Source organism: Eublepharis macularius, chromosome 12 (genome assembly GCF_028583425.1).
Source record: "Eublepharis macularius isolate TG4126 chromosome 12, MPM_Emac_v1.0, whole genome shotgun sequence".
Taxonomy (NCBI): Eukaryota; Metazoa; Chordata; class Lepidosauria; order Squamata; family Eublepharidae; genus Eublepharis; species Eublepharis macularius.
The window spans coordinates 70829948-70857765 of NC_072801.1; the positions used below are offsets into that span (position 1 = coordinate 70829948).

The following is a 27818-nucleotide window of genomic DNA, read 5'->3' on the forward strand; positions in this document are numbered from 1 at the left end:
CCAGATACTTTGCAATCCCACTGAGGTCTCAATCTCCTATCATCTGTGCCTCTCAGCAAAATTATTGGCATCTTCACACACTTTCCTTTGTCAAGAACAACATATTATTTGAATTTGTTTTCTTTTAAGAAAAAACTTAAGCCAGCCCATCTCAACAGCCTACTCACCTGGAGAGTAAAATGTTTATGTGCAGGAATAGTTCAGACCATCACTGGTGGATGCACTGAAGGACAACAGCTAAGGAAACGCTACCCAGTTAAGAACTAGAATGGACAGCTTAATTACCAAGACAGGCGCTGCTTCCAACCAGAGCATCCAAAGAACCAGCTGCCATTCAAGACAGGCTGTGATCCCACTTGTGCTATTAAAAAAGTGTCATAGACAGAAAAAGATAAATGTGTTGGAGGTTATGTGTGTATGCCTTGCCCCTATGGTGGTGGTGTTAGTTCTACTGCTTCATACTGTTAGCAAAACCCATTCTGTGACTTGCCACTGCAATGACACTTTTCCTATTCCTCATGACTTTGATCAGCCGGGTGACTACACTGTAGGCGGGATGACTTCCCAGGTCTTCTTCCATTCTGATGCCGTTTCCTTCAAGGAACAGCCCACACAGATGCTGCTGAATGAAGCATTGTAAGGAATTCATTTATTTCTCAGCTAGGAATCCAAAGTTAATCAGCAGTTTCTGAGTATTAGAGACAGCTTTGAGAGCTGAAAGAATGGCTAAGCAGGGATATGGGCCATATTAACCCATAACTTGGCCCTTAGGCTTTCAGGTACCTCAGGCCCCCTCCGGCACTTCAGTCTTTCACCCCACTACAGCTGACAGCCTGCGCCTGATACAGTAGGTACTAGACCACAGTACATAGCCCTCTATCCATTTTGAGGTTCTCCTGAAGAATTCTATTCACAATATTTTTTATATTTTATTGTGCGAGTAGAACTCTTCAGGAAAGCACATTTTGGGGGTATGTTTGTTCAATACTGTAATAATTTGAAGTGAATAATTTTTTTATTATTTATTAAAAATATATAATTTATGGATAATCGTTTTAATATAAAAGACAATTTGTTTCACTTCAACAAGGAAGCAGTTAATTATCTTATTAATAGAGATTATAAAAGAGAATCAATTGTTGTAATTTATGTGGGGCTGTGCCTCAGCAAAAAAAATTGATGGGCCCCTAGTCCCTGCAGGGCCCCTAGGCTTCGGCCTAGTCAGCCTTATGAATAATACGGCCCTGGGTGTGGCTGGTTGGAGCCATCCTTCCACCATGAACTCATCTCTTTCCTGTCTCTCAGCAGAGCCAGTAGTGTAGTGGCTAAGGTGACAGCCTAGGATCTGGGAGACCCAGGTTCGATTCCCTGTTCTGCCATGGAAGAGTGCTGGGCAACCTTACGCCAGTCAATGTCTTGGCCTAACCTACCTCACAGGGTTAGTTGTGAGGAAAAAATGGAGGAGAGGAGACTAATGTAAGCCACTTTGGGTCCCCATCGGGAAAAAAGGCAAAGTAAAGATGAAGTAAAACAAAATGAATAAGCATCCTACTCCAACATAATAGTGAGACAACAATATTAACTTACATCCAAAGGACTTGTGGAAAGGGTTCAAACAACATCATGTTGTTGAAGCACTGTGAATCCTGAACACACTAACTTAGAGTTTCTCTACATGAGACATCTAACACATGAAGAACACGTGGCAGGAGATGCAATGTTAGCGAGGAAGGGTAGTTTTAAAAGACAGAGCCGACAGAGCTGGAACAGTGTGAAGTTGCTGTGAAATGCCAGGAGGGAAACTTCAGCCCATTATAACTTCTCAAGGTCCAAATCCTGCTCTGGAAGGCAGCTTCAGCCCATCCTCTGGTTGAGATCCTACACAGTTTTAGACTGGAGAGGTGAAATTGACAGAGCCTTCCTGGAGGCAAAGATGAAATTAACAAACCCTCTGAGGAGCAGTATCCGCTAGGGCTATCTTTTTAAACTACACTTCCCGGCTAACATTGTGTCTCTCTATACTTGACGAACATTTGCTGAGGCATCTCGTGTTAAAGAGATGCTTAGTTCTTCATGTGAGAGATTATGGCGAATTTTTCTTTGCTGTGGCTTTTTTAATTAATGCTTCCAGAACGGTACCTGTGTTGTAGTAAAATAAAATAAAAATCCAGTGACATCTTAAAGACTAAGAAAATTTATTCCAGCTTCAGTAGAGGTGGGCATCTGTTGAAGTGCACTCTGACATATGAAAACTTCAGTTTACAAGACCTGCACAAGGCTGTTACCGACAGGATGTTTTGCAGGCCATTAATTGATAGGGTCATCAAAAGTTGGAAGCAACTTGACAGCATATAACACACAAACAATTTGTTTGAATAGTTTGTTTCCTACTTGATTCCCTCCCCCACAAAAGGAGACATCTGCAAGCGGACGTTTGACCACTGAGCCACGGCCCTATCCGCCATTCCATACTCAGCACTTGTTGACTTAAAAATGAATGTGCAAATTTTGACACCAATTTAAAAACTTTTGCTTTTGAGGCAATAGGATTTTTTTTAAAAAAAATCTTAGCTCGATGAATGTGGAAATGGAGAGTGGTCTGTAGGAGAAGGTAGCATGAAGCGTCATTGCCTGGTGTGTGCATTTATTCCTGTAACCTCCGGTGAAATATATTTTGGAGGTTTTGGAATCACTGATAAAAACCTGTCAAACCTCTTTGCTAGAAATGACTCTGGGAAGAGTGCACATAGCTCGTGCAATGATGTTTCTGTCACATGGCTTTCCATTCTCTCAAACACAATTGTTTCTCCAGCTTCACTCACATCGGAAAGACACCTCTTGAGGGTGCAGCTCTTTGGCAAAGGATGTGCATGTGTGAACCAAGTCTGCGAAGGAAACACTTTCCATCCAAAGCCCAAACAACTTCTTCTCCTTCTTCTTCCGTCATGTTTTCAGAGTATTACCAAAGAACTACCAACATCTCCTAGCCTTGGTGTTTGCAATCCATGAAATCAATGAAGATCTTAAGATCCTTCCCAATATCACTTTGGGGATCCGTATCTATGATAGTTACCACAATGCCCAGATGACCTACAAGAGCACGCTGAACCTGCTTTCAGCACGCCGGAGGCTCATCCCCAACTACAAGTGTGGCCTCCAAAGCAACCTGATAGCTGTCATTGGGGGACTTGGCTCTGAAACGTCACTTCACATGGCAACCATCTTCAACCTGCACAAGATTCCACAAGTAGGTTATTTTCTGCAGAAGAAATTTTAAGACTGCGGCTCATGATTCAATATTCCATTGTCATTCTGGGATGCTTGAAGGGGTCTGAAGGGGTCAGTAACCTATTATTTCCACTGTGTACTATTATTTCCACAGTAACCTATTACTTCCACAGTTATTATCCTCACAACAATCACTCTGTGAGATGGGTTGGGCTGAGAGAGTTCTGAGAGAGCTGTGACTGAGCCAAGGTCACCCAGCTGGCTTCTAGCAGAGGAGTGGGGAATCAAACCCAGTTCTCCAGATTAGAGTCCTGCCGCTATTACCACTATACCGAACTGGTTCCCCCACCACTATTGGTCTGCCTTCTTAGGATGATGTATAAGAAAATATTTTTACAATATTTTTATGTTACCTGCATTACAGTACACATTTTTACTAACCTTACTGGTCAGTTTTGAAGCTGGCTCTTCTAGTATCGTTTTGTGTGTGTGTGTGCTATGATAGTACAAGTTTAAATCTTTTATTATATCACTTCAAGGAACAAGTATTGGCTATAAGTGTGGCTAAATCTATTGGCATACACCAGTTTTATCCCAACGTTCATCGGATGAGATTAGGGCAGGCTATGGGGTTTACCCCCTGCCGTTTTCGTTATCACAAAAGGCTGATTAAGCTGAACCACAGTGCTTGTCCTAAAATTACCCAGTGATGTTAATGGCTAAGTGAGGATTGGCACTCACGTTTTCCCAGTCGTAGTCCAATGCTCTGACCCAAACACTATCCCTATGCGATATTTGCATTTCATCTATAAAAATGAAGTATGTATTTCTTTTTTAGTTCACCTACGGTTCCTTTGCCCCAGGGCTGAGAGACAAAGCACGCTTCCTTTCTGTGTACCAGATGGTCCCAAACGAAGTTGATCAATACAGGGGAATTGTTCTATTGCTTCAGCATTTCAGATGGACGTGGATTGGGATTTTTGTTGTGGATGATGACAACGGGGAAAATTTTTTGCAGATGCTCACCCCACTGCTTTCCCACAATGGCATCTGCCCTGCCTTTGTAGAAAGAACCCCTGAACTGACCTATACACATGACATAACTGATTTATTTTTCAAACTGATTGAAAGGAATGTCGTTTTCATGGAGAACAGAGTCAAAGTTTTTGTTGTCAATGGAGAATACCCTTCCATGATGAATATGAGATTCATGCTCTACGGAGCATTACTCATGCATTCACTTTCTCTTAGTGGAAAGGTGTGGATTGTGACATCGCAGTGGGATTTTGCATCAATGACCACTCAAAAAAACTGGGACTTACAGCCTTTTCACGGCGCAATATCCTTTGCTGTTCACTCCAAGGAGCCCCTGGGATTCCGAAACTTCCTTCAGATCGTAAGGCCTTCCTGGGCAAAAGGAGATGGCTTTATCCAGAATTTCTGGGAACAGGCATTCAACTGTTCTCTAATCTTATCTGACGGAGACGATGAATATAAGAATACCTGCACCAGGGCAGAGAAATTGGAGACCCTGCCTGGGCCTTTTTTTGAAATGTCTATGACTAGCCACAGTTACGGGGTCTACAATGCCGCACATGCTGTGGCACATGTTTTACATGCTCTGTCCGAATCCAGATCCAATCTCAAATTGTTTGGGAGCAGACTGCAACTGAAGCATCAGACTATGCAACCATGGCAGGTAACAACTACCTCCGACACATGAAAGCTCCTGCTCTGTTTAGTTGTAATGAAGATTATGACAACACCGTAGAGGGAAGCCATCTCTTCCTCCAGCCCCAGTTGCCTTATATTGAGGCTGCTTTCCCACACAGTAAATAATGCACTTACAACCCTCTTTCAATGCACTTTGCACCTGGATTTTATTGTGTGAAATGGAAACCCCACAAATGATGGCTAAAGTGTATTGGGAGTAGATTGAAAGTGCATTATTCAGCATGTGCAGAAGCAGCCTGAGTCAGACGAATGGTTCGTCTAGCTCAGCACTGTCCACTCTGACTGGCAACAAAGCCCCTTCCTTTGGGTAGAGCAAGGACTTTCCCACATCTTACTGCCATGACCATCCGGTTGGAAATTGTGTGCTCTGTGACTGAGAGCCTTGCTACAAGTGACATTTTACACGTGAAGGATAAAGGATCATTTTCGCAAGTCTTTCTGGAAACTGAAGTTCCTCTCCCCCACCGCTTTTCCTTCTGTTCCTTCCCCTCGCTGCCTGAAGAGACAGAGAAAGCCTGCGGCAACAGCAACTTTTGCAAATCGTTTCTCCAGTCACGAGCCTGCTCTCAATGATCTTTGGGGCAGGCAGCTGCAACTTTCTCAGCTTTCTCCGGAGCATTCCCCCCCACCCCAGCAAGACGATTTGCAAAAGCTGATGTTGCCGTAGGCTCTCTTTGTCTCTTCAGGCAGCGAGGGGAAGGAACAGAAGGAAAAGGGGTGGGGGAGAGGAACTTCAGTTCCCAGAAAGACTTGCGAAAATGATCCTTTATCCTTCGCGTGTAAAATGTCACTTGTAGCAAGGCTCTGAGTCACTGCTCCTATTTCTGGGAGCAGATGGACCAAGAACCTCAGTTCAGCAGTGGATCTTCACTGGGCTAGACGACTCAGCAGACACCTGGTCCTGCTGGCCCTTGATGCCTTCCCTAGTTCTGAGGCTGAGGGATGACCTTCCTGTTGACGTTTAGAAACGTTTTGGTCTTGCGACTTTTCATAGAAGTTGTAAGACTTACTTCTAGAAATATGGCTGCTGAGTAGGTGATTTGGCCATGTCTTGTCCCAGCTGTTGATTTAACTGTATAGACTAATTATTGTTTTAAAATAAGTAGTCCTGATCTAGCATTGGCTGAAGAATAGGCAGTGAAGCTTGTAGTACTCATCCGTTTCCCTCCCTTCCTCCCGCCTTTCTTTCTTCCCTCCCTCCCTCCTTTCTTCCCTCCTTCCTTTCTTCATTTCTTCCTCCCCTCTCTCTTCCTTCTTTCCCTCCCTCCTTCCTTCCCTCCCTCCTTCCCTCTTTCTTCCCTCCCTCCCTCCTTCCTTCTTTTCTTTCATCCCTCCCTCCCTCCCTTCCTCCTTCCTTCCTTCCTTCCTTCCTTCCTTCCTATCTAGCTCCATCCATTTCTGGAAAATGTCTTGTTTAACAACAGTGCTGGAGACACAGTCCGTTTTGATGAAAATGGGGAATTAGTAGCCGGATTTGACATTATCAACTGGGTCACTTTTTCAAACAACTCATTTATTAAAGTCAAACTTGGAAGCCTGGATCTTCAAGCTCCTTTGGGCGAAAAACTGACCATCAATGATGCCCTGATTGCATGGCATGGAAGCTTTAACCAGGTGAGAAGTGATTGTAGATCCTCATGTCCACAAGAAAAATAAACAATGTCTTGGTATCGTTTATATTTATCCTACATCAAACATTCTTAATAATGATGTTTCTTGCTCTTACACCTGCTTATTTCGAAGTAAGCCCAACTTGATTCGGTTGAAGATACTCCTAAATCAGTGAATATAGAATTGCAGGGTATAATTTTTAGATTCAAATGACAGTGAGAATTAATAATCTACTAAGATATGAGCCCTGACCTAAGTAGCCCAAGCAAACCCAATTTTGTCAGATCGTGAAGCTAAGCATGATTGGTCTTGGTTAGTAATTGGATAGGAAACCTCCAGAGAAGACCAGGGTCTCTACGCAGAGGCAGGCAAGGACAAACCATCTCTGTTAGTCTCTTGCCTTGAAAACCCCAGCAGGGGTCGCCATAAGTCAGCTATGATTTGACGCCACTTTCCTCTATCACCGCTAAGCGAATGTAACAAAATAAGAACATAAGAACGTAAGAGAAGCCATGTTGGATCAGGCCAATGGCCCATCCAGTCCAACACTGTATCACACAGTGGCCAAAAAAACAGGTGTCCTCAGGAGATCTGCCAGTGGGGAAGGGACACTAGAAGCCCTCCCACTGATTGCCCCCCCCCACCCAAACACCAAGAATACAGAGCATCACTGGCCTAGACAGAGCATCACTGGCCTAGAGTTCCATCTATACCACGTGGCTAATAGCCACTGATGGACCTCTGCTCCATATGTTTATCCAATCCCCTCTTGAAGCTGTCTGTGCTTGAAGCTGCCACCACTTCCTGTGGCAGTGAATGGATAAGAGGCCACCCTGACAACTGTAAAGAAACCTAACCATCTAATATCTTTTATCATTCATAAAAGAGATTTGTTGGAGGTCACTAATTCCATAATTGTGTTGGCTTCTCATAGATTAGCGTCTCGGAAAGGAGGAGAGGGACCTCTTAGAAATAATAATAATCATAGTTGTTGTTTTAATATACTTTATTATTTTCCACATAGATAGAAAAAAGAAAAGGGAAAGAGGTAGGGGGGCAGAGAAGGAAACAACGAAATTTAAAGAGTGTATTATGTTTGCTTATATCAACATTCTAGTTCTCCAGGTCATATATTTCATCCTAATACAACTTTAACTGTGAATTCTAACATTACACACAGTATTGCCTTATTATTAGATTTTAGTCTCTATATTTATTCTTAATCCAGTTGTAGAAAGGATTCCAAGACACGGAGAAGTCTTCTTCCATTTGTCCTTTCATTAAAGAAGTTAATTTGTCCATCTCTGCAGTTTCCATTCTCTTCACTATTAATTCCTCTTGCTGCGGTATTGTTTGTCGTTTCCAATATGACGCCAATAAAATTCTGGCCATAGTTACTGCATGAATTGTGAGGTGCTTCTGTTCTTTGCTCATATCTGACATAAAGTTTAGCAAAAATATCTCTGGTTTGAAGGGAATTGAAATCTGTAAGATGGTTTGTGTTACAGTATGTACCATTATCCAAACTCTATGCACCTCCTTACAGGACCACCACATATGAAAAAATGTCCCTGTGTTTCCCACATTTCTAACACTTATTTGACACATTTTTATACATTTTAGCCAGTCTCTAAAGTGTTAGATACCATCTGTAAAACATCTTGTATAAGTTTTCTTTGAATGTGACAGATTTAGTTATTTTAACATTCACTTTCCATATCTTATTCCATTTTACTGAATCGATATTATCTCCTAGATTCTGTGCCCATAAAGTTTTACACTTTTCCACCCCCTCATTCAGTTTCATTTGCATTAAAAATAAATAAATTTTCTTAATCAATTTTTCCACCAACCTAAGTTAATACCTTGATTTTGTAATTCCTCTTTTGTTTTTAATCCTCCTTTATTATCTAAAAGTTCTTTATATCTGATAACCTTATCTATGGAGAATACATTTGGCTGTGTAAATGCTTCTAATGTGGAAACCCATTGTGGGATTTTCCCATACATTTGCGGTACAACTCTTCCCCATGTTGTAAGAGATTTTCTTATCAAATGTTTTTTAAAATATTTATGTCCAGTTGCTTTTCCATACCACATAAATGCATGCCATCCTAACTGTAAGTCATGGCCTTCAAGAGCTAAAAGTCTTGGATTTTCCAATAAAATCCAGTCTCTCATCCAAACTAAGCAACTTGCTTAGTAGTAAGTTTTCCAATCAGGTAAAGCAAGACACGCATTCTCTTTCAAACCTTGCAATGTTTTCAACTTAATTCTTGGTTTCTTTCCTTGACAGATAAATTTACTTATACTTTTGTCTAGTTCTTCAAAGAAGGATTTGTTAATACTTATCGGGCTAGTTTGGTAAAAAAATATTATACATGGCAATATATTCATTTTAACAGTTGCAATCCTTCCCATCAATGAAAGTTGTAATCCTTTCCATCTCTCCAAGTCTCCTTTTATTTCTTATAAGAGCTTCATATAGTTGTCTTTCATTAGTGAACTATATTTCAAGGTCCAGTGTATTCCAAGATATTTTCTTTTCTTTTCTAGTTGGAATCCTGTCATTCTAGTAAGTTCCATTTTTTGCTGTATAGTTATATTTTTAGTTATAACTTTTGTTTTTTGATAATTAATCTTCATTCCTGCCATGGATCCATATTCCTTTACATGTTTCACTAGTTGTTCTATTGATTCCAATGGTTCTTCTAGTATAAATAGCAGATCATCTGCAAATGCTTGTAGTTTCTATCTATGTCCTCTACCCAATGTTCCTTTTATTGCGGTGTCCTTTCTTATTGCTCTTGCCAATATTTCTTGCATCGAGATAAATATTAATGGTGAGAGTGGACAGCCTTGTCTTGTCCCTTTTTCTATTGAAATTGGTTCTGACAAATCATCATTCAAAATTATTTTTGCTTTCTGTTTCTTATATATAGCTTCAATAGCTTTTATAAATTCTGTTCCAAATCCCATGTCTTTCATGTGTTCAATAAAAAATTGCCAAGTAACATTATCAAAGGCTTTCTCAGTGTCTAGGAATAGCATCGCCATCTGTTTTTCCGGGTGGGCCTCATAATACTCTAGTAAATTTAAAGCAACTCTAATATTATTTCTCAACTAGAAACAAAGCCCATTGTGCAAAAAAATACAACGGACTCTAGAAAGCTGGGGCTGGGGAGGGCTGGCAAGGGGGGTCTGGGGAGGGATGGCAGGTAGGAAGGGCAAGGGGGGTTGGGGAGGGTGGAGAGGCAGGAGGGGCGTGGGGAGGGATGGCAGGTAGGGAGGGCAAGGGGGTGGGGAGGGGGGAGGCAGGAGGGGTCTGGAGACAGCTGGCAGGTGGGGGCAAGGGGGGTTTGGGGAGGGTGGAGAAGCAGGAGGGGTGTGGGGAGGGATGGTAGGTGAAGGGGGCAAGGGGGGGTTGGGGAGGGTGGAGAGGCAGGAGGGGTCTGGGTAGAGGTGAGAGGCAGGAGGGGTCTAGGGAGGGATAGCAGGTAGGAAGGGCAAGGGGGTGGGGAGGGGGGAGGCAGGAGGGGTCTGGAGACGGCTGGCAGGTGGGGCAAGGGGGTTTGGGGAGGGTGGAGAGGCAGGAGAGGTGTGGGGAGGAATGACAGGTAGAGGGGCAAGGGGGTGGGGAGGGTGGAGAGGCAGGAGGGGTGTGGGGAGGGATGGCAGGTAGGGGGGCAAGGGGGGTTTGGGGAGGGTGGAGAGGCAGGAGGGGTGTGGGGAGAAATGGCAGGTGGGGGCAAGGGGGGTGGGGAGGGTGGAGAAGCAGGAGGGGTGTGGGGAGGGATGGCAGGTGGGGGGGCAAGGGGGGTTTGGGGACGGCTGGCAGGCGGGATGTGGGGTCAGGGAGGGCGGGCTGGCAGGCTTGCTCTTCCTGCTGCATCCTCGGCTCCAGCGGGACTCCTGCTGAGATCTCCTCTTTTTTGTATAGTTGTTTGTAAAAATTCTCCACTACCTTTTTCATTTCATCTTTCTGCGTCATTTCTTTCTTTGTCTTGTTGTATAAGCAATGGATATATCTCTTTTCTTTTTCCTTCCTGAGCTTATAATCTAGCCACCTCCCTGATTTATTTGCATGCTCAAAGTAATTTCGCTTAGCAAATTTAATATTGTGTGCAATATCTTCCATCAGTAATAAGTTAATTTGGTTCTGTAAAGTTTTAATATTGTTTTTAAATTTACATTTGAGGGGTCTTTTTAAAAATCTTTTTCTTTTTTTTCCAGGTTTCCCATTATTTCCTTATATTGTTGTTGCTTCTCTCTTTTCTGTTTTGCTGCATATCTTATGGCCAGTCCTCTAAAATATGCTTTACTTGCATCCCAGACAATATTCATATGTACTTTAGGATTTATATTTTGCTGGAAATAATTTTAAATTTCCTCTTTAACATCATTCAGGAACTTTTTATTCTTTAATAATTGTGTATTCAGCTTCCATCTAAATTTCCTTGTTGTTTCTGCTATTTTCAATAGTAAGGGTCGGGATTATGATCAGCATAGGTCCTTGGAAGTACATCCGCGTCTCTAACTTCTTGTATTAGGCCTGAGGAAATCCAACACATATCAGTTCTAGACCAAGATTTATGACATTCTGAATTGAATATGTAGTCTCTTCCTGTTGGGTTCCTTGCTCTCCACACATCAATTAGTTTATATTCTTCCCCCAGTCTAAGAAAGGATCTCAGTAAAAGCCCTTTAGAGTTCTTAGATTTCTTTGTTTTCCTATCTAAATCTTGGTCAAATACTGCATTAAAGTCCCCAATCAGACATATATCCATATAGTCAAACCTTGTCAAAATTTCATTCAAGTTATTATAGAATTTTTCCTGGTGGTCATTTAGTGCATATATCATTGCCAATAATGCCTTCTTCTCTCCCATAAAAATTTCAACCAGTAGTAATCTACCATCTTCTGCCGCATATATATCAAAGTTGGTTTCAGTTCTTCTTTAATATATGCTACTATACCTCTTTTTTTTGTCCAGTTTGCGGTAGAAAAGGTATCTCCAAGTTTTTTACACTGTAAATAATGCTGGTCTTCCTTTCTAATATGAATTTCTTGCAGGCAGGTAATATCTGCATTCCGAATTTTTAATTGTTTAAAAGTTTTTTTCCTTTTCTCTGGTGAGTTTAATCCATTGGTGTTAGTTGAAAAGATTTTTATTGGTTTCTTCTTCATTATATTCTTTCTTTATTAGTGTCTTCCTTATTTCTTCTTGTCACTTTCATCGCTTTCGATTCATAACTTTTGGTTTTGATATTTGAGGGCCCTTCCTCTTCTTATGCTGTTGAGTAGTCCTGTGTCGAGGTTCCTTCATCTTTCTCTGCACCTTCTTCCTTTTTGGTACTTTTTTTCTTACTATCTGTCTGTTTTTGTCTCCTTCCATACCTTTTCATAAAGTTCTCCATCTTGTACATTGAGTCAGTCTTGAATCTCTGTCCTACATGTTGGAAAGTAACTCCTTCAGGTATTAACCATTGAAAGGGGATTGAATCTTCCTTTAATTGAGTTGTTAAGGGTTTATACTCCTTCCACTGCTGCCTTACTTTCCATGGAGTTTCCTTTAAAACTCTTATCTCTTTATCTTGAATTTTAAGTAGTTTGTCTTGCAACATTCTCAAGATATGCTCTCTAGTTATACGTTGTGTAAATTTGATATGAACTTCTCCTGGCACCTTATTCTTCTTTGCATACAGTGAATTGACTCTGTATATTAAATCCATTTCTTTGGCCATCTCCACTGGTTCCTCCTCCAAGAACTCAGCAAGAGCTTCTGTGAATTCTGCCCTCAAATCTTCATCTTTATATTCTATTACATTTTGACATCTTATAATGAGTGCAGCTCTTTCCATTTCCAGTCCCATTAGGGAGTTCCAAGCAATTTCTTGTTTAGAGGCTACTACTTCTGTTTTCTGCTAAGTTTCTTCGCATTTTGAATCTATTATTTGAATTTGATCCACCAGATCTTGAGTTATGCATTTACTTTCTACCAGTTGCATCTGGAAGTCATTCATTTTCCCTTTGAGTTCTACCACTTCTGTACTTAAGTTCTTCATTTGTTCTACCACCTGATTTAATGTAGTATTAATTTTATCCATCCCAGTCTGCAACATATTTCATAGGCTCTTTTGAGTCTCTGTCTCTGCTTCTTGCACCATAAAGGTTGTAGATTTAACTTGGGCTGATGGGGGGTGGGGCTGAAGGAGTGGGACCTAAAATTTTCCCTTGCTTCCCTTGCTTACTCATTGTTGCTCTATAGAACAAGGCCTTAAATTCCAACTATTGTTTTCTACCAATATCTTTCTTTCCTTTAAATTCTTAATTCTTATTTAACCACCCTTTCAGTTCTTCTCTCAAAGTACTCATTGTTCAGTACAGAGATTCAAAATCAACATTTCTTTCACCTTACAAACACATATCCCCCCCATTCATCACAGTTCAGTTTACCAGCACAATGTGATGGTTACCAATTCATAAATCATCCAGCAGATGGTAGTATATAGGATCACAAACTATAGTCTGCACGTTGTTTTCTTCTCAGTAACTAATCTAGGAGTTTCCCATGGTCTAATCTTTAAGTTGACACAGTTTCAATACATCATTATTCCAATCCCCTTCTATTCCAGCAAAAAGAATAAAAAATAAGGAAAAAGTATAATCCAGTGAAAAATACAAAAGAAAAGGATGAAAAGGTTTCCCCAAATCCTACAGATATGATTAAACAATTCAAAATCTTAATATTCCAGAGAGTCTAGCACATCCCATAAAAAACGAACTCCACTGTTCCCTTGTTTTCAGCCGAGAGTTTAAGTTGTAAGATCCAGAGTAACAAAATAAATTGCAGAGGGAACAAAGGAAAATCACAATTTATAGTCCTTTAATTTAATCTTCTATTTCCAGCTAAAAATAAATCCATCCAAAAAGCAAGCCAGGAGAAAAGAAAAGAAAAAAGCAGTACGTGACTCTGTACAGTCAAAAGCCGCCCCGAAAGGGGGGGAAGGAATGCCAAAACCACCCTCCCCTTTCTTAATTCTTTTTCACGTACGATGTTAAAAGGCTCTTATCATTTGGTAGTTCTTGGCCATTAAACTCACAGTTCAAATATAGAGTTGTAAATCATGTCTCAGACAGCAAGCAGCGGGAAGATGAAAGCTCCACTACTCAGCTCCAGCGTTCCCAGCTTATTGGCCATAAAGCCATCTGCGATCGTCTTGGCTTTGGAAATTTCCCCCAGGTCTGCTCTGTCAGCTGCAACTGACAAGGGTGACCACCAAGCATTAATCCCCAGCTATCCGGCACCCTCCAGGTGCCCGTTTGGGGTATAGGAACCCCCCAGATGAGGCAGCTCAGTTCCATCTAGAGACGAGCTCTGAGGTTAGCCGCTTCGCCACGACGCTGCCAGCAAGTTCTCAAAAATAATCGTGTTTTTTTATACTGCCCTTCTGGACAGATTTATGCCACATTCTCTCTATGCAAGACATCTTACACGGAGATGCTCATGTGATTTACTTTCTATGTGATCTTATATTCAAGTGTACTCTGTGCATGTGTATCCACAATGAGAGAATAAGTGTAAGATCTTTCACTTGATCCTACTTGAGTAAGATGTCTTGTGTAGAGACTCTCTCGAGTAGTCAACTAAGTCAGTGTTATAACAATCCCCACCATACAGCTGGGGAGCTAGGGCTGAGAGGAGTGGCTTACCCAAGGCCACCTGCTGAGCTCACAGCAGTCGTGGGAATTGAAGCAGCAGAGTGCTGATTGCAGTCCAGCCACTTAACCACAAGTGGCAGGATGTTCTAAGTGTTGTATTGGGTTACTCAGTTCGCAGCAGCAGTGATGCAAGACCCACTGAAGAAGTATGTTTAGCTATTCTTTATGACAGCCTAGAGATGACTGTGTCTTCTCTTGTCACTAACTAATAAACTTAAAAACACTGCAGTTCTGTTGGTGTGTAGGTGCTGCCCCTTTCTTCGTGCAACGATCATTGTAGTCCTGGTTGCAGAAGGCAAAGGAAAGAGGAGAAACCGTTTTGCTGTTATGACTGTACTCCATGTCCAGAGGGAAAGATATCTGACCAGATGGGTAGGAGGCCATTTCTTAGTAAACCTGACTGTTATGCTATTACACACCGGATTGTTTTGTGCAAACTGAAGGAAGACCAGCAGACATGACTGGGTGGAAGAGTTTTCCCTAGTTGTTGCTGTGATGGGCTTTTTCTTCTTTAGCAAATGAGATTTCCACTCTTGGATACATTTGGTTTCCAATTCAGAATGCCACCAAAAAAGGATTTAAAGGTCAACACCTTCACTTTAAATCAAGCCTGGAAGCAAATTGGGAGCCAGTGTAGATGAAACAAGACGGGAGTCATATGATCCCTATGACCCTCTTAAGCTAGCATTCTGGTTGCAAAATTCTGCACTAACTATAGCTTCCAAATAGTCACCAAGGGCAGCCCCAGGTAGAGTGCATTGCAGTAATCTAACCCAGATGTCACCAGAGCAAACATCACCATGGCAAAATGTTGTTTTTACCTATAGAACCCTAAGAGACGGAGGCCTTCAAAACTTAGGAACTACTGCTTTCTCTATAAGCCAATGTAAACTTCAGAACTTTGACTGCATTTGTTCAGTAGGGGTTCGACAAAGGGTGCTGTCTGAGGCTGCCCCCCTTTGAGGCCTCTCTTCTTCCATACCACACCACTCAAGAGCCACAGCATATAATACTCCTTCTTCCCTCATTCACCAAGCATGCTTAAGCATGGCATGGCTTTAAGCACATATGCCTAATAGGGTTTCCAGACCTTCTGAGACTTGTAAGAGTTTGACAAACCCTGCAGGGCTTGCTATTTTCCATTATTTTTAAAAAAACAATGGAGGAATGGGGAAGGAAGTGATTCGGAGGGCATTTGAGGCCTCAGTAGAAGGGAAGAAATGATGGGATTGAGTTTGGTGGACAGAAATCCTTCCAACGGCAGAAACAGTCTATATGATGGGTAGGTAGGCTGAAAGGCAGAGTGCACAGGTCTTTTGGAACACCACTTGGCCCCTGCCATGAAATCTGCCTTTCATTGACTTCATAGCATTTTTGGGGTGGGGATGGGGGAATGGAAAACTTTTTTATTCAGGGTGGCTCCTGCCTTTAATTGCTCTTCTTACACTTAGGGTTTCCAAGTCCCCTCATCCTCCAAGTGGGCAGCTGGAAGTCTGGCACTTGCCTTTCTGTAGGTCTTCATGCACACATAATATGCATGCACGCTCCCAGGGCTGCACAATGACATAACTTCCAGGAGTGACATAGTCACACAGGGTCTTGGGCTGCCCCTGGGAGCACTCCCACACTCTGCAGTGTAGTCCGATTGCAAACTGTTTGGGGCCAAATCGGGCCCATTTGGGACCAAAATTAGCCCACTATGAAGTGCAGGAGCACTCCAGGGCCCATTGCACCACCCCAAGCAGTGCTCCCACACTCCTCAGTGTGCCAAATAGGCCCACTGGGGGCCAAAATTGGCCCACTGTGGAGTGTGGGAGTGCTGCTGGGGTGGCACAATGGGCCCTGGAGTGCTCCTGTGCTTCACAGTGAGCCAATTTAGGCTCCTAACAGGCCTGATTTGGCCTGTTTAGGGCCCAATTCAGCCCACTGTGCAGTGCGGGGCACGCTGAGCCACCTGGGTGTGTACCCTAGGAGGCATGTTCCCCCACCTTTTCCCCCGCAGGCCAGATAAGCAGGGGTGGGGGCACAGGGTGGGAAGCAGGGGATCCTCCACCCCCAGCGGGGGACTGGCCACCCTACTTACACTATCATGTATGTGCTGTTCTCCTCTTCCATGGTTTGGCTAACATTTACATTATTCTTCTCTCTGTTTGTGCCTGTCATTCAAAAAATGATGAAAATAATTCATAAATAGTAAAACGAAGATAAACAGGGGCCCAAATTCTTGACAAATAAGAGCATCTCTCCTTTTTCAGACATGGATGACTGTGTCAGTTGCCCAGAAGATCGCTATCCAAACCAGGGCCATGACCAATGCATGCCCAAGACTCCGACCTTCCTGTTGTTTGAAGAACCTTTGGGCATCCTTCTAACCTTTCTGGCTCTGCTCCTATCTCTGGTTACAGCCCTGGTGCTTGTCGTCTTTGTTAAGTACCAGGACACTCCCATAGTCAAAGCCAACAACCGGAATCTGTCCTACGTCCTCCTCGCCTCTCTCCTGCTTTGCTCCCCTTGTTCGCTGCTGTTCATTGGACAACCTACACAGGTGACCTGCCTCCTCCGACAAACCGCTTTTGGCATCATCTTCTCAGTGTCTGTTTCTTCAGTGCTGGCCAAGACTGTCACCGTGGTGGTGGCTTTCCTGGCCTCTAAACCAGGGAACGTTTTCCGAAAATGGATGGGGAAAAAATTGTCAGTGCGTATCGTCTTCTCCTGTTCCCTTGTTCAGGTGGGCATTTGTGCCATTTGGCTGGGCACTTCCCCTCCATTCCCGGATGTGGACAGGCACTCATTAACTGAAGAAATTATATTGGTATGTAATGAAGGATCAGTGACCACGTTTTACTGTGTTTTGGGCTACATGGGTTTCCTGGCTGCCGTCACCTTTACAGTGGCTTTCCTAGCCAGGAAATTACCTGATGCGTTCAACGAGGCCAAGTTCATCACCTTCAGCATGCTGGTCTTTTGCAGTGTTTGGCTGTCCTTTGTTCCCACTTACCTGAGCACTAGAGGGAAAAGCATGGTGGCCGTAGAGATCTTCTCCATCTTGGCCTCCAGTGCTGGGTTGCTGGGCTGCATCTTTTCCCCCAAATGCTATGTCCTAATACTGAGGCCTGAGCTGAACAGCAAGGAAAATCTAATAAGAAACCAAAAGGGAAGAACATAAAAGACAGCAATTGTAAGCGGTCAGCCCGGCCTCCGCCATTTTAATAGCAGTTTTATATATGGCTGCTTTTAATATTAAAGATGTTCAGGCCTCTGGAATTAAAATGGCTGCGGTTTGGCCACCAGAGAGCCTCTAGCAGTTGCTAAATCCTGCCTGGGAGAAACATGGCATGAATGGAATGCCACTCAGGAATGCAGGGTGATTAAGGAATTATTGCAGTCCCTCTGGCCCCAAAGGTGCCCAATGCAACAAAGGCCTCACAGAGTCATCCCCACTTAACACATTCCTTTCCCTTCTTCAGTGATGAGATCTCCTGTCCTTGACTGAGGAGCTAATCAAATGACATTCATAAGTATAGACAGTCCTTCCTGGCACAATGCGTTCCCTCCCTAAAAACACTTAACCTAGCTCCGGTGTACTTCATCAGAAAACCCTCCTTTTTGTGCAGCGCTAGAATTAGTTTTGCATCTGCATTCACACACCCCGGCAGCTATCCATCAAGGCAATCAAGCCTTTTGTCTAACCCAGGAACTGACTGTTGCAGCCTTTGTTCTAACGGCTGGTGGGCTCTTCCACCTCAGGGCACATTTTACCTATAAAAGTAGAGCTCTGGCTCCATTCAAATCGTGCAAGCTTTCTGGCTTCTCCCTTGGGGTCACTTCCCTAAGGCTCTTGCTCTCTTGGCTGAGGATGCTTGTGCTCGAAGCTACTCTCTTCCTCCATGGACTGGACCCCCTTCTCCAGGATAGGTATATATACTTACTCCCTCTCTCTATTCCCAAGCTCTAGCTACATTTCCTAGGACTCTGAGTATGTGTGTAATACCCAGTAATTTGTGTGTAAGTGCATGAAGTTTGTGTGTTCAATAAAAGTTATTGTTTGATATTAAGCACCAGACTCACTGTTTTATTGTCCAAAGGGACCTGGTATACAAAGGTGACAGATCCCAGTTACTGCCTCTCGTATAGCCGTCTTCCTTGCTTGCTAATTCTCCCATAAATCATATTTTTGCAAGGAGACCACTTCCGGTAACACAATAGTTGTTATTTTTGTATATAGTGTGCATTTCTCCAATTTAACTATGAGCCTCTCTACATGAGATGCCTTGACGTGTGTTCGTCAAGTGTAAGGAGATGCAAAGTTAGCCAGGAAGCATAGTTTAAAAAGACAGAGCCAGCAAAGATCACTCCTCAGAGGGTTTGTTAATTTCATCTTCACCTCCTGGAAGGCTCTGTCAGTTTCACCTCTCCAGTCTAAAACTGTGTGGGATGGCAACCAGAGGGCAGCAAGGAATGGAAATGGGCTGGAGCTGCCTTCCAGAACCAGGCTTGGACCTGGAGAAGTGATAATGGGCTGAAATTTCCCTTCTGGCATTTCACAGCCCCTTCACGCAGCTCCAGTGTATAGCAAAGCCCTGCTACCAGCTTTGTCTTTTTCAACTACCCTTCCTAGCTACCATTGCATCTCCCGACATGTGTTCTTCACATGTCCCATGTCTCATGTAGAGAGACTTGCAGTTGCAATCAATCTACTCTTTTTTAAAATACTAAATGTTATGAAAAGGAATAGACTTACAAGCCCCTTCCGATCCTTCTGGTTGGTCCTCTGGAGGTCGAAAAAAAATCCTACAGCTGTCCCAAGTTTCTGCCTGCCGACCGTTCCCTCATTCCCCATGGCTACCTAAAACAAACCAAATTTCACGCATTGCCCCCAATGACTCTGAGTGTCCGATCCAATCCGAGCCACACAGTCGCGTCCAACCCCCGGCTACTCCGTGGACCGTCCCCCTCCAGGCCTTTCTGTCCTATAGCGCGTCGAGAGAGATCTGCAGAGTCTCGCAGTGAAGTTTTTACAGGGTAGTTCCACCATTGCTTTCCCCAACCCAACACACTTAGCCGTACGACAGCCACGGATGGTAAGTCATACGTTGCCACCCCCTTGGCACTTTGAGCCGGTGTGGGATAAGGGGGTTTCCAAGGAGTAAGAACGATAAATGATAAATGTATCATCCACAAACCGGAACCATACACTAGGCTTGTGGGGTGCTGATTCTAGAGCTGTTTTTTCAAAATGTTCCATGTAGAAGTTTGCTATAACTGGGCTGAGTGGGCTCCCCATAGCTACCCCATCCATCTGTTCATAGAATTCGTTGTCCCATTGGAAGTAACTGGTTGTCAGACAATGGTGGAATAAGGCTGTTACATCCTCTGGGAAAATCTGATTAATAAGTGCAATCGTGTCTGGTTCCGGTTTGTGGATACATTTATCATTTGGAGCCATGGGGAGGAAGAATTGATGGGGTTTTTGAATCATCTCAACAACATCCACCTGAACATACAATTCACAATGGAGAAAGAAATCGAGGGAAAACTCCCATTCCTGGATACCTTGGTCATCCGCAAAGCAAACTTTCAGTTAGGTCACAAGGTCTACAGGAAACCAACTCACACTGATTGGTACTTACACAAAAACTCCAATCACCACCCCCGACAGAAAAGAGGCATAATGAAAACATTAGTGGATCGTGCAAGACGGATATGTGAGCCGCAGTTTCTCAATGAGGAAATTAATCATCTAAACCACGCACTTCAGGCAAATGGCTACTCCAGAAATGAAATCCGAAGAGCAATCAAACCCAGGAGGAATCAAACAACCAAGGAAAAACAGTCTCCTACAGGAAAAGTGTTTTTGCCATATATCAAAGGAATTACTGATCAGATGGGAAAGCTTATGAAAAAGCATAACCTTCAAGCAGTATTCATACCCACCCAAAAAATACAACAGATGCTACGATCAGCAAAAGACAGTAGAGACCCCCTCACCTCTGCAGGAGTATACCGTATACCCTGCAGCTGTGGACAAGTTTACATCGGGACCACAAAGCGTAGCATCCAGACAAGAATAAAAGAACATGAAAGACACTGCAGACTTGGACAACCTGAAAAATCAGCAGCGGCTGAACATAGCCTAACTCAAATAGGGCACAGTATCTTATTCCAGGACACCAAAATACTGGACAACACTTCCAACTACTTTGTCAGACTGCACAGGGAAGCCATTGAAATTCACAAGCATAAGCAAAACTTCAACAGGAAAGAAGAAACCTTAAGAATGAACAGAGCATGGTTTCCAGTTCTGAAAAACACCAGGCTAACAAAACATTCTATCCCCGACAATAGCCCTGCAGAGAAGATTAGCACATCAAGCACCAATCCATATGCAAAAGAACCTCCTCAGGATACAGTGAAGCCTTCCGCCATTAGCATTCCACACCCTGGGAAACTCTTACAGGATGACTCAGCTCAACCCCACCCCTCCTGAGTAGATACAATGACCTACATCTTTCCCACACTGTGACACTGAGAGATCTCTGTCTTTTGGTGCTACACCTCTGAAGATGCCAGCCACAGCTGCTGGCGAAACGTCAGGAACTACAATGCCAAGACCACGGCAATACAGCCCGGAAAACCCACAACAACCATCAATATAAATTTCTGTTGGGGGAGTGAGACTTTTTTTAGATTGCGTATGACAAATTGATTATGTTGAATGTTTAGTTTTTCCTCTGCATCTGTATCATACTTGGTAGGAACTATAGGAATCTTCATACTGTATGAATAAAGAAATAAAAAATATTTGAACTTAAAAAAATAAAGTCAAGGGTTTTTGTGGTTTAAGGAAAGTACTTACAAATATTACTTCAGAGTCTTTTCCAAGCTCTATCCAAAGATTTACTTGATTCATTTCAAGCGATTTTTAGTATGAACTCGTTAAAAATGCTTTACAAGCCTAATATTTTATAAAAATAAATTTTTCTGGGTGTGATACATATATTATACCACCAGATGGCAGTGCAGGATTACTTTTCACGTTTCCTCGCGTTATTTAGCTTATTCTACCCAAAGGAATCAGGCTTCTTAGACGCATCGCGCACTCTACGACTGGTTTTATTCAAACACATGCAGTAGCTCCAATAGAGGGCAGTGTGAATCCACAGAAGAAAAGCTCAGGAGCACAATAGCAAATCCAGCTTTGGATGTTTCATTTCCCCCCTTTTATTTCTAAGATTCTTGGCTTCCCATAAAAGTAAAACGATGGACTTGCTTAGAGACCATGACCCCTTAAAGTGAATTCTCATTTTCTGCTGTTACTAGATTCCCAAGAAAAGCACTCCGAAGACCTTCCTTCCTCCGTCAATTCTTGCTGCCTTAACCGCTTCCAAGAAAGTTCACAAATTCAGATTTTTTTCATTGGCTACAATTAATTTTACATCAAGATGGATTCGATCCGAATGCAGCCGTGTTAGTCTGCAGTTGCAAAATAGTAAAAGAGTCCAGCAGCACCTTTAAGACTAACCAACTTTATTGTAGCACAAGCTTTCGAGAAGCACAGCTTTCTTTGTCAGATGCATCTGATGAAGAGAGCAGTGGTTCTTGAAAGTTTATGCTACAAATAAGTTGGTTAGTCTTAAAGGTGCTACAGGACTCTTTACTATTTTGCATCTGAATACAGACACTTCAGGGACAGGAGTACCGTCTTGGCAGGGCTACATTAATGCCTCTGAAGCAAAATATGAATAACTTGCCTTATTATTTTATGATTAATAACTCTGATAACTGCCCTTTGGGGGTGAGGCCTATGTTTGCCAACCTCCAAGTGGGGGCTGCAGTCCCCCCCAGAATTACTATTCATCTCCATGCTATAGCGATCATCCCCACAGAGCTCCTTTCTCAAACTTTGCCTTCCCTAGGTATTACCACTTAAATCTCCAGAAATTTGCTGGGGGACTGGCCTATCCATTCTCAGCCTGATCTACCTCACAAGGGTGTTGTGAGGATAGAATGAAAGCGAGGAGAATGATGTCAGGTGCTTTGGGTCCCCGTTGGAGAGAAAAGCAGAAGTTAATAATAGTACACCATTAAAATAATCAATTCACCTATGCTGTAACTTTTATAATAAAGGCATTGTGCTACTGTTGCTGTTTAGCATATTGTTCCCAATGAACCAAAGTGGCTGCCTGAAATGTCCATCTCCTTTGGAGACTACTAATATTTAGCTGCACAAGAGAACCCTAGAACTGGAGGAGAAAGAAATTGGTCCTCCAACCACTAGGAAACACTCTCCATATCAGTTCTATTGCCACAATCCCTTGCACTGTGTTTTAAGATTTATCTCCCGTTTTGCCAATGCACAGCCATGTAAATTAGCTTCCTCTCATCTGCCATACAAGGGACTTAGGTATTCCACACAGATGAGAAAAGGTGAATGATAGCTGGCTGACATATATGTAAGCCACCCACCAGGCCTACATTATAACACATGCTGCCCAGCAAGGCAGGAATACAGTTGCCATCTCCTGGCCAGGAGACCGGAAAAGTACTGAACTGTGGGTCATGGAAACAGTGAACTCACAGCAAAATCTACAGATCAAAGATCTTTCAGAGTCCCTGGGTCTTCTGATCTTCCTCCTCACCTCCTCCCTAGATAATGGCACTCAGAAATCTGAGGGCTCTGTTTGTCCCACGCTCAGCAAGCCATAGATCAACCTTTTGGTTGTGATTGCTTGCTCAGAGATGCTTGTTCAAACCTTCTCTGGTTTTATTGCCTTACAATGCCAGAGACAACCTGGCAAATTATTGTTTTAAGCAGGGCTTTTTTTCAGCAGGAATGCAGTGGAATGGAGTTCCAGCACTTCTTGAAAATGGTCACATGGCCAGTGGCCCCGCCCCCTGATCTCCAGACAGAGGGGAGTTCAGATGCCCTCCACACTGCTGAGCGCAGAGGGCAATCTGAACTCCCCTCTGGAGATCAGGGGGTGGGGCCACCGGTCATGTGACCATTTTCGCCAAGGGCGATTTAAACTTTTAAAAACTCCCCCCTTGTTCCAGCTGACCCAAAGTGACATCATTGTGTGGTCCTGAGTTCCACCACCTCTTTTCCCAGAAAAAAAAGCCCTGGTTTTAAGCAAAAGTCTTCATCCTGCCCCAAAGGATGGATTTTTCCCATTAAAAAGGTGGCTTTCCAGGGATCTTCCTCCCTGCACCCTCAGCCTTTGCTCTGAGTTCCCTCCTTCTCCCTGCCACCAAGTGCAGGTCACTCAAGGCTGCTACTCTGCAGGAAGTCCTGCCGTCTCCTCTTCTAGGTTGGTAGCTATGCGTCTTCTGGGGAACTGCTTTCCCACTTCTTTACTGTCTTCTAGTTAGATCTGTGTGTGAGTGCTGTGTGTATTCTGTGCAATTGTTCTTTTACTGCTTCTTTAATAAAAAAAACCACTCCTGTTGAACATCTGCCTGCTTGTTAAAGCATTCTCCAGAGGCAAGCAATCCTGGTATACATTGCTTAAAAGATCCTGTAGTCACCATCTTCTTGCAGTCTATCCTTGCTGTTAATTCCCAATAAAACTTGCAAGGAAAGAGCGCCACCTCTTAGGGCAGCCGCAAGAGGGGACCCACAGGAGCTTGCAGAAGGAGTACGTCATTTCCCCCCTCCACCACTATTTCCTCTTTCCCCTTCCCTGAAAGCCCCCATAGCTTCTCCCCTTTTCCTGCCGCTTTCTTTCCTTCCCACCCACCAGCTAATCTACCCCCACCTTGCCCTCCCCTGGTAATCTCTAGTAAAACTATGGCCTGGTTGTAAGGCCAGTTATGCCATGGAGAACCCTTAGGATTTGCAGGGGGTGCCTCACTTCCCCTCGGTTCTCTTTCCCCACACTATTTCCTCTTCCCCTCCTCCCGATGCCTTCTGATCTCTTGGTTGCAGTCTCCCTTTGGGTTGATGACTGAACCAAGGAATGGAAAATCTTGAAGATGTCAATTACTTCATGGTCAGCCTTTTAAAAAATGGGATATATTGATTTCCAGTGGCAGATCAGTGACTCCTTCTCTAACTCAGCACCCCTTGCTGAGTCTCAAGTCACCCCCAAGCCTAGCCTATGTCCCCTCCAGAGACAGGATAATAGGACACAGGCCACCTGAAATGAATGAAAAAATGAAGCCCTGCCCTCAAGTCATTGCTGACCTATGGCCACTCCTGGCGGGGTTTTCATGGCAAGAGACTAACAGAGGTGGTTTGCCATTGCCTACCCTTGCAACCCTTGGTCTTCGCTGGAAATCTCCCATCCAATGACTAACCAAAGTGAACTCAGCTTAGCTTTGGAAATTCGATCAAGCTCTCCTGGGCTATCCAGATCAGGTTAATATAACACAAGCCACCTGAAATACAGGGCAAGAAAAGACCATTCAGATATCCTAAATATAGATGGGGGGGCAGGATTTAGGTGCCCAAGAATTTAAGGATATTTTAAATTCTTACAGTGAAATCCTAAACAGAATTGCTCCAGTCTAAGTCCAATTGATTTCAATGGGCTTAGACTGCAATAATTCTGTTTAGGATTTCTAGGCACCTAAAAGCCCATAGCATGTGGCGGAATGCGCTTGCTCGAGAGTTGGGAAGTCCCAAGTCCCACCAATGAAAAGGAGCAAAACTCCATGAACTTCCTCTGAGAATAAAACCTGCTTTTTCACCCTGCCCGGTGCTGGGAGGGACCTGCTTAGCTTCTGCGGGTGTCTCAATGGAAACCCAACCAGCAGATTTTCTTCTTCGTTGAGAAGGCATCGGTGGCAAACTGATTCCTTTGCTGTGATCTTCCTAGCAGCTAAAGCAAAAAGCGTCCATCTTAGTGTAATAAAGGGATCCTTGTCAGAGAAAGTTCATTCCATCAGTGTACCTCACCTTGAAGAAGCCACCCGCCCCAATTTACTCGAAGCTTCTAAAGATGCTCAAGGTGATAAACACTTATTGCTTGAAAATTCCATTGAAAGAGATCCAATCAGTGGAGTACTCCTGAGTTGTAGAAAGTGAGGTCAAGAACAGCAGCCCTCCAAAAATCATGCAATCCACATCACTCCATGATAAACCGAAGCAAAACAGCACAATAGCTAAAGCCGTTTCCGCACATGTTGAATAATGCACTTTCAATGCGCTTTAGCAATCCTTTGGAAGTGGATTTTTTGTTTCACACATGAAAACCCAGTTCCAAATGATAGCTAAAGAGCATTGAAAGCGCATTATCCAACATATGTGGAAGCAGCCTAAATCCGGTTTTGTTTGCCTGGAAGTACTGAATTTTGATACATGGTGGCTATATCTAGGGAGACTCCAGACACGCTATTTTCACTTTACGGTGAACTCTTTCACTCCAGTCTCCAAGGAGGAGCCATTTCAGAATTAACTTTTGCGACTGGAGGAAAGGTCCCAATCTTTTGCAACAGGTTGCAACAGCATAATGCTGTCACCAGAGGGGTTTTAAATGAAACTGACAAATGCTTTGCTTACGGAAGCAGAGGGGCGTAGCAGAGGCGGGCTGGACCCATAACTCAGAGGTCGAAGGATCGAAACCATCCTCTGCTAAGTTCCCCCACCCCACCCCTCCAATATCCCCACCACCACTCAAAACTTTTCTCAATAATCATCATCGGACACAGAAGACATTTACAGCTTTTTTTCCAACTGTAACTTCAGCTCCCGTTCTAATCTCTCGAATGAATGAATTGCTCCTCTTTCCTTGCTTTACAGAAAATTAGAGACTAGCTAAATGCAGTGCAATAAGAAACTATCCATAGCAATTCATAATAGTTCGCAACGATATTTAGTAAAATGCGTGTTCTCCTTTGCAAAGCAGTTTGCGTTTTTAACAATCAGAAAAGTATGCTGTAAAAAGTTAAGGGAAGAAAAAAGAACCGCCCAACGTGGGGCTCGAACCCACGACCCTGAGATTAAGAGTCTCATGCTCTACCGACTGAGCTAGCCGGGCTCCGTAAGGTCTGCATTAAAATACTTATATATATAAATTGCAATGAGAGAAGATGAATTTTTTTCCAAAGAAACTTTTTTCTTTTTTCTTTAATATTTTGCGGAGTTGCATAGACTGTGCACAGCGATGGACTTGGGTCTATACTTGTAAAGGCAGTTCTAATATTCAGGATCTAGAACTTACTGTGAATTGCTAAAGGAAGGCGGTGCCAGGCGACTGATGTGGACGCAGCACATGCAAAATAGTCTAAAAATCCCATGTACAAATGTTATTCCTGGCATCATGTCACGTGGCACATCAAAACAAAGGCCGGGTTTTTTTAGAGGAAACCCATGTCTTCTCTGAGGCTCAAGTTCAGGACCTTCACCGCTGCTTACTGAGCTAAGAAAGTCCATTTCCATCGTCTGCATAGAAAAAAACATATATTTATTTTCTCTCCCTCCCCCGCAGAACTTTGTGGGGGGGCTGGATTTGAATCCACTGGTACATTATCTGAGAGAGCTTTGACACTCAAAAGCTTACACCCTGGAAATCTCTAAAGTGCCTCTGGACATCCTGCTGTTCTACTGCTGACCAACATGGCTACCTACCTGGGACTTCTTGGTTCTTTATTTGCTGTGATTGTTTCAGGAAAATTATAAGATGAACCGGCTATGGGCGTTCACAGACCCTGCAGTGTGCTAGAGGTCCAGGCAGATCATTAAGTACTCGAAAATCTTACTATATAATTGAGTAAACGTATTTCAGACAATTCACTTCATACCCTGGTGCACCACCAGAGGGCGCTGCCATGGAGGGAAGCCTAGGCAAGGCACCAAGTCCCTCCAGAAAACATGCCATGGTGGGAAGTCCAGGCCAGGAGCAGGATGGGAGCAGTTGGCAATGTCCGCCTCCAGCATTCACCCACCTGGTATTAGGAGTGAAGGTGGCAATGCCCACTACCCAACTTAACCCAGCTAATATTAGGAGCAGAGCAGGTGGCAATGCCCACCCCCACCTTAACACAGCTGGTATAAGGAGTGGAGCAGGTGGCAATGCCCACCATCAGCCTTAACCCAGCTGATATTAGGAGTGGCATATAAGCAAACAAACTAGAGGTATTTCTTGGGAAGGAAACAATAGAAAAAAGCAAACAAGATCCCAAGAATGAGAAACAAGTCACTTCAAAGCACCAGTACTAGGTATAGATCCAAAACAAAATAAAGTTTTATCTAGTCAGTAATCTTCATATTTACAATCAAAATGGCAATGCAACGAGTGTGACAACATGAAATGCAGTCAATGTTTCTAACAATCAATATCACAAATAGTCTATAAACTTTGAAAGGAAAAATGAATCCTTCAATGAAAGGAAAGAAACTGTCCTTTCTTGTACTAAGATGCTTTCTTTATTCTTTTTCTCTCTTACAGGTGGAATGAAAAACTGAAGCTCCTGAGGGGCTCCCCTGAGTTGCCCTCCTTCCACGAGTATCAGGAGAGAGAAGCCCATCAGTTCAAGGTTAATTGTTCCAAATAAATTGCTTTAGTATAAAGATGCTTTCTCT

The 27818-nt window shown here is 43.3% G+C and overlaps 1 protein-coding gene and 1 non-coding gene across 2 annotated transcripts; one reads left to right on the forward strand and one right to left on the reverse strand.

Moving 5' to 3' along the window:
• The first annotated feature begins 556 nt into the window (after nt 1–556).
• On the forward strand, nt 557–27790 carry LOC129339770 (vomeronasal type-2 receptor 26-like). The gene is made up of 9 exons (XM_054994353.1): nt 557–636; nt 2956–3247; nt 4067–4927; nt 6349–6576; nt 14542–14668; nt 16552–17427; nt 18342–18365; nt 25117–25318; nt 27685–27790. Exons 1-9 carry the CDS (start codon nt 557–559, stop codon nt 27788–27790), a joined length of 2796 nt encoding a protein of 931 aa, XP_054850328.1.
• On the reverse strand, nt 26202–26274 carry TRNAK-CUU (transfer RNA lysine (anticodon CUU)). Its single transcript has one exon. It is a non-coding gene; the product is annotated as a tRNA-Lys (tRNA).
• Nucleotides 27791–27818: the final 28 nt, after the last annotated feature.